Raw genomic sequence first — 7,684 nt, 5'->3', positions numbered from 1 at the left:
TGCCAATGAGTCTCCTGTACTTCTCAGGAGAAGGCAATACCTCACCTTCAACAGCCTTGAGCTTTGGGGTTAGCTCTAGTGGACTAGCAACAGAAATGACCGCCAAACAATCAAACTCTTGTAGCATATCAGAAATAAATTTCTTTTGATTTAAAAGAATACCATCAGGGAAAACAGTAACCTCAATGCCTAGAAAATAGTGTAGAAAACCCAAGTCTTTAATTTTAAACTCATCATCCAGAAACTGCTTTAAAGCTGAAATTTCAACCAAATCATCACTCGTGAGGATGATATCATCAACATAGACTGCTAATATCACCAAATGACCTGGAGACCCTTTGATGAAAAGAGAGTAGTCATTGAGAGAATGATGGTACCCTCTAGAATAAAGAGCCTCGGATAACTTGGCATACCATTGTCTAGAGGTTTGGCGCAACCCATAGAGTGATTTTTTCAGCTTACAAGCCAAAGGGACAGAAGAAGGAGAAGAAACAGAGAGGCCAAAAGGTAATCTCATATAAACCTCTTCATCTAAGTCACCATGAAGAAATGCATTATTGACATCAAGTTGAAATAAAGACCAATTCATTTTAATAGCAACAACAATCAAGTACTTAACAATAGACATCTTCACAACAGGTGAGAAAGTCTCATTGAAATCCACTCCCTCAACCTGTGTGTCCTCTCTAATAACAAGTCTAGCCTTGTATCTTTCAACCTCACCATTAACTTTGTATTTGATCTTATAGACCCATTTGCAACTAATAGGCTTCTTACCCTTAGGAAGCTCAACAATATTCCAAGTGTGATTTACTTTCAAAGCCTCAAACTCTTTCCTCATGGCATCTTGCCAAGCTGGGATAGGAGCTGCCTGGGAATATGTATATGGTTCAAATTCTACTAGCTTAGAAGAGAAACAAGAAAGGGAAGTGGGCAGCTTGTAGATGTAATTCTTTAAGTAAGAAGGATGATTATGAGGTCTATCAGATTTTCTAAGGGGAATAGAGGATGGTGCAGGAACACAACATCAGGATTGAAAGAAGGAGAATCAGGGGCAGAATGACGGACTGCAACTGAAGAAGAAGCTGCAGCATCTATGTCAGGAGGAGAAGAGGTGTTAGGAGTAGTAGGAGATGAGGGAACAGGTGTGGAAGTGGGACCGGGAGGTGAAATGGGTGAGGGAGCAACATCAGGGGAAGAAGAAGGCTTAGGACAATCATGGGAAAAAGAAGTTAAAGGATCAGGTGACAAAGGGGACTCAGAAACAATATGAAAGGAGAAATTTGAGGAAAAGGGAAAATGCTCTTCATGGAAAACCACATCTTTGGATATGAAACATTGTTTGGATTGCAAATTATACAACTTATAGCCCTTCTTTGCAAAAGGGATAGCCAAGGAATACACAAAGATTATCTCTAGGTTTCAATTTATCTCGTTGAGGAATTGGAACAGTGGCAAAACAAAGACAGCCAAAAGTTCTTAAGTGAGAATAATTGGGCTTTTTGCCAAATAGCAACTCATAAGGAGACTTATTTTGAAGCAAGATAGAGGGAAGTCTATTTATGATATAAGTGGTTGTGGGGAGACAATCTCCCCAGAATCTAATTGGAACTTGAGACTGAAAAAGCAAGTCTCTAGAAGCTTCAAGAAGAGTTCTATGCTTCCTCTCTACCACACCATTTTGTTGGGATGTGTGAGGACAGCTTGTTTGATGAATTATACCATGTTCAGAAAAGAAGAAAATAGCAGCATTACTAGCTCTTAACTCTAAAGCATTGTCAGACCTTATACACTGAATAGCCACATGAAATTGTGTCTTTACCAGTGCAACAAAAGCCTTAAGAAGAGGGAAAGCATTACTCTTGGAGCCCATTAAGTGAGTCCAAGTGCTTCTAGTGAAATCATCAACAATAGTAAGGAAGTATTTAGAACCTGAGTAAGTAGGTGTGTGATATAGTACCCAAGTGTCAATATGGATAAGTTGGAAAGACTTAGAGCTATGAATTGAGCTATCAGGGAAAAGCAATCTAGTTTGCCTAGCCATTGCACAAACATGACATGAAAAAGACTATGTGGAAGAAATATCAGAGGATACTTTAGAAATACTTTTCATTCTAATAAAAGGAACATGAGCAAGTCTACAATGCCAAACAATGTCTATTTTATTCATAGCAACTTTATTACAGGTGGAAGAAACAATATTTACAATAGAAGAAACAGAAACAGGATTACAAACAGACGACAAGCTGCTACAAGAATTTGACAAAGTAGCTTGGGGCTGAGAAGGCTTTTCCCATACAAACTTGTATAACCCACAGTCCAGTTTACCAAGATCCAGAGGCTTCTTCAGAGAAGGGCCCTGTATGAGACATGAAAGTCTGGTAAACTGAACTATACAGTCAAACTGATCTGTGAGTTTATGTACAGAAATAAGATTGTGTTTAGAAGAAGGTAGATAGAGAACTTCTTAAGAATAATGGAATCAGTTAAGTCAAAGGAACCTGTACAAGTAACTATAATTTTGTACCCATTTGGCAGGAAAACAAGGAAAGGAATAAGTAAAGGTGTAATATTAATAAGGTAATCTTTATTAGAGGTCATGTGATCTGATGCACCAGAGTCAACTATCCAAGTTAATAAATCAGATTGACTTAGCATAGTAGAATTAAAACTATATACTACATTCTTAGGCAGTAAAGTACCAGCAAAATTGGCAGAGCTCATAATGTTGAGTTGAGGTTCAGAATCAGAGATATGAGATTGTTGTAGCAGTGAAATCAGCTGAGAATACTGCTACTTTGTCAACCCAGGCACCCCAGAACTATGTTCATTAGAACTAGCAGCGGGAACAAGGGCTTGGTTGGGAGAAAAACACTCAGGGGTAGAGAAATCAGAGTCCATACCACATTGGCAGCTGCTTTCTTGCCTTTAGTGAACTTGAAATTGTGAGGGAACCCATGAAGCTTGAAACACTTATCAATAGAATGTCCTGATTTCTTACAATACTTACAAAGGAGGTTAGACCTAGATTGGTCAAAATTGACTCTCTGATTAAATTGTCTATGATATCCCTGAACATTAATTTGTGGTTGAAGAAGTTTGTTATTGGGAGAATTGACATTGAAAGATGCTGATTCAAAAGTAAATTGTGTAGCGGGATTGACTTGTCTTTGTTTTTCATCTTGCAGGAGGATGTTGTTGTCAAGAGATGGCAAAGGTTGCATCATTAGCAAATTGCTTCTGACACCCACATATACCTCATTCAGTCCCATGAGGAACTGATGGACTTTATCCTCCTCTTTCTGAAGACCTTCTTTAGCAACAATTGTACAAGTATTTGCATGATTGCTGCACATTATCCCCAACGCATCCCATATTCTTTTAAGTTTGGTGAAATAGGAAGCAATATCAAGGGATCCTTGATAAGTAGATGCTAATTCCCTTTTTAATTCAAATACTTTGGTCCTATTTATAGTTCCATATCTGTTATTTAATTGTTTTCAAATGCTTTCAGCTGTCTCAGAGTATTGAACACTTTCAGCTATTTCTGAAGACAACGGGCTAGCTATCCATGATATAACCATGTTATTACAGCGATCCCATTGCTTATAATAAGGGGAAGTCATAGTAGGTTTGGGATAAGAACCATCAATAAAAGCTATCTTATTCCTAGCGGATAGAGAAACTATCATGCTACGCTTCCATCCCCAAAAACCATTCCCCGAGAAAGGTACAGGAACAAGGGATACTCCGGGAACATCAGAAGATTGGAGATACAGGGGAGATGAAGGCTCAGGAGTATATGCAGAAGATGTACAAGAACCAGTCATGATAGCAGTTAGGCAAATCACGACAACAAGTCACAAATATGAACACAAAACACCACAGACAAGAAATTAGATAAGAGAAGATAATACCAGCCTTCTTCGCAACCTGAAGAAGTAAGGCCCGGAAGACGAGCAAAACTCTGATGAATGCACCAAGCAAAACCCTAATCCGATGAAATCAATTGAGTGAATAATTCGATTCGGGAACAGTAGTGCAGCTAATGAAGTCGGTGACAGAAGAAGGCCACGCCGAAGTAAAATCAACGAGTTTTGACTTGGGATTGGAGGAAAAAATACATAGAGTACTTGAAGACCAGAAAATTGCCTTCGGATCCCAAAGAATCGAGGGCCCTGTGCACCAAGGCTGCCAAATTTAGCTTGGTCGAAGGGGCATTGTTCAGGAGAACCTTCGATGGCCCGCTAGCCAGATGCTTGGGACCAGGAGAGATCGAATACGCCATGAAATAAGTTCACAAAGGCACTTGCGGAAACCATTCAGGGGTAGAATCTTTGGTTCGGAAACTAATTATGGCCGGCTATTACTGGACTGAAATGGAGAAAGATGCGAAGGACTTCGTACGGAAATGCGACGACTGCCAAAGACACGCCCCGGTGATCCATCAACCAGAAGAAATGCTCTACTCGGTCTTGTCCCCTTAGCCATTTATGAAGTGGGGAATGGATATCGTCGGTCCCTGCCATGGGCACCCGATAAAGCTCAATTCATACTATTCATGACCGATTATTATTTTTTAAATGGGTCAAGGCTCAAGCATTCGAAAAGGTCCGGGAGATATAAGTCATTAACTTCATCTGAGACCACATAATATGTCGACTTGGGATACTAGCCGAGATCATTTGCAACAGTGGAAAATAATTTGTCGGCAGCAAGGTAAATTAATTTTTCAAAGATCACAAGATCAAGAAGATACTATCAACGCCTTATCACCCTAGTGGGAATGGGCAGGCAGAATCAATAAATAAAACCATACTTCAAAACCTGAAAAAGAGATTGACCAGTGTGAAAGGGAAATGGAAGGAGATCCTGCCCGAAGTCCTATGGGCATACTGTACGACTTCAAAGTCTAGCACCAGGGCCACCCCGTTTTCCTTGGTCTACGGAGCCGAAGCCTTAATACTAGTCGAGGTGGGAGAATCGAGCCTCATGTTCCAGTATGCGACCAAAGAGCAAAACGGCGAGGCCATAAACATGAGCCTGGAACTATTGGATGAAAGGCGGGAGGCTGCCCTGGTCCGGTTGGCCGCCTAGAAACAGCGGATAGAAAGGTATTACAACCGAAGAGCCAGCCTCCGGCACTTTCAAGTCGGGGACTTGGTGTTTAGAAAAGTAACATTACACACTAGGAACCCAAACGAAGGGAAGTTGGGCCAGAACTGGGAAGGACCGTATCATCGAAATAACCGGCAAAGGCTCATATAAACTCGATGCGGGAAACGGCGTACAATTACCGAACAACTGGAACATGACACACTTAAAGCGGTACTACTGCTAAGGTACGAACTCAAATACTTTTTAATCATGTTATAAATCGAACTAACATATGCAGGTGATCGGCCAAGGACGGATGTAGCTATTAGGTCTGAAAGCACGTGTTGCACTCTTTTTCCCTTGAATCGATTTTGTCCCGAAGTGGGTTTTTCGGCAAGGTTTTTAACGAGGCAACAGTAAAATGTGCTACCTTAGATTTGAAGACCGGTTTCAAACCGGAATCAATGATCGTTTGCTTCAGGTCAACAGTATCTGATCCCTCATGAGTTCGACCTCAAATACTGGGTGCCATTACCCTCGGATTAAGGTCTTTAGCGAGGGAAAAAGAAAACTTTATGTGCTAAAAGCTAAAGCTTGGTGGTTAGGATTCAAGGTAAGGGCCAAACGGTCGTATGAACCGTGCCTACATAGTCCACTCTAGCCATGACACAAGTTTTTATGCGCTTTCGATCGTGTACCTTGCATACTAAGAAATGAAAGAAATTTCCACTTCTGTTACACTTTGTTACTACGCATTTTTGCTTCTTCGATCCCAGATCCTAAAGCCCACGGGCTACCCCTACTCGGGGACTGTTGTTTGGTGAAAATTCGAACGACCCAGGCTACTGAATCCTGGAGGCACCAAACCTATTAAGCGATGCCCGAATATAAAAGGCTACGGCCACCCTAAAAGCGACTCGGAGACTTCCGAAGTCCATAACCTAAAAGTAAGGCCCTTACAAAAATTCAAAACCTACTAAAAGGTTATCCTACGCAAAAATATCGTCTAAAAACACTTAAAGCATCTTGAAAACCTCCGATCTCATCGACAGTTCGAAGCCACAAGCAAACAAAGTTGCATCGAAGTTGGGCTTCGTTCGATCCTCTGAAAAATGAATGCCCCAGAACTACATATGATTCTATGCTAAGGTATCAAAAACAATATGCTAATAGAAATTGCAAGAAGATGCTGGTAAGTAAAGATACGATAGTGCCAGAAAGGAAAAACATTCATATATATTCTAAAATATGTTTACAAAGGCCCGATGGAACGACCTCAAAATAAACCAAAAATACATAAGGAAAAAAAGAAAACTGGAAAAATACTAAGGCATCTACGCTTGGTCTTCACTAGGGCTCGAGTCGTCGACGGTGATGTCGGAGCCCTCGGAACCCTCGGAGCCTTCGGGAGCCTCAGACTCCTAGAGCTCCTTTGCCTCGGCGTCGAGCCTCCTAGCTTATTTAATCTCGGCCGATAGGTCAAAACCTCACGCGTGGATCTTTTTGAGGGTCTCTCTACGGGATAGCCGCTTTATGTATTCAGTCTTCGTCTTTAAGAAGGTCTCGGTTGCTTCCACATCGACCTTGTACTGGGACACCATTTCCTCGGCATCATTAGAGGTTATATCTAATTTGGACCTCAGTGAAGCATATTCTCGTTTGAGGGCATCCCGTTCCGTGATGGCCGAGCTCAGCTGTGCCTGAAGATCATCATTCAGCCGAGACTACTTATCGGCTTTTTCCTTTTCCACCCAAAGTTGGTTCTCGACCGATGCCAGCTCCGCCTTGGCAGCTTCCTTCTCCGAAGCCAATAGGTCCATCCTGCCCTTCCATACTTCCTCCAGTGCGTACATATCCATGCCTTCGAAAAATGTGTCGAGGGCATCATCTGGGCCCTGCACCTACTTGCTCGACTTTTCTTTGCCCGCTTGGGCCTCTTCGAGCATGGACTTGGTATAGGAGGGTGTCTCCACGATGTCAATGACAGCGGTCGCCTCCTTCGGAATAGGAGTGGCTTCCTGGGAGGCCGCGACCTCCATCTCCTCCTCTGGTTCCCGAGTTAGAGGGGATCGACCTTATGGTCCTCTTTCTCAGTCATCACCTGCTCCCCCTCATTGAGGGTCGACCCATGAGAGACAAAGAGGTCTTCATCTTCGGGCTCGTCCCTGAGCCGGTAGAGATAATCAGGGTCTGGTACCCTAGACTTAGTGCTCTTCTTGAGCTTCTGGGCCTGGGTGGCCTCTCTCTTCTTCTTCTTCGCCTCGGGGTCCGGGAAACCTAAGGACTTTCTCTTTTTTTTCTTATTCTCCTCCTTCGCGGAAGCCCTGGTCTGCCCCGAAATGGAGGGCTCGACAAGCAAGGATGGATCCTCATCCTCCTCTAGTGGCCTAAGTTCGGTGGTCTTAGGCAGACCTGTAATAAAAGAGAAAAGGTTAGCACTATGTAAGTTAAGAGAGCGGGGATAACTATTCAGGGAAGAACCTCACCATGAGAACGGGCCTCCCATTTGCCCTTCCAAAGTTGGTGCCATGCACGCTTAGAGTACGACATCTACTTGCAGGTCCCCTCGATCCATTTCTTGAACCGG

At 42.6% G+C, this 7,684-nt stretch overlaps 1 protein-coding gene across 1 annotated transcript; it reads right to left on the bottom strand.

Moving 5' to 3' along the window:
- Window positions 1-3,500: 3,500 nt before the first annotated feature.
- Window positions 3,501-3,830, bottom strand: LOC107813929 (uncharacterized). The gene has a single exon (XM_016639252.1). The coding sequence runs from the start codon at window positions 3,828-3,830 to the stop codon at window positions 3,501-3,503; it is 330 nt and encodes a 109-aa protein (XP_016494738.1).
- Between the last annotated feature and the right edge of the window lie 3,854 nt (window positions 3,831-7,684).

The sequence above is a fragment of the Nicotiana tabacum genome, chromosome 18, assembly GCF_000715075.1.
Source record: "Nicotiana tabacum cultivar K326 chromosome 18, ASM71507v2, whole genome shotgun sequence".
NCBI lineage: Eukaryota > Viridiplantae > Streptophyta > Magnoliopsida > Solanales > Solanaceae > Nicotiana > Nicotiana tabacum.
The sequence above is the reverse complement of the archived record's forward strand: the minus strand, read 5'-3'. Positions and strand labels throughout refer to the sequence as shown.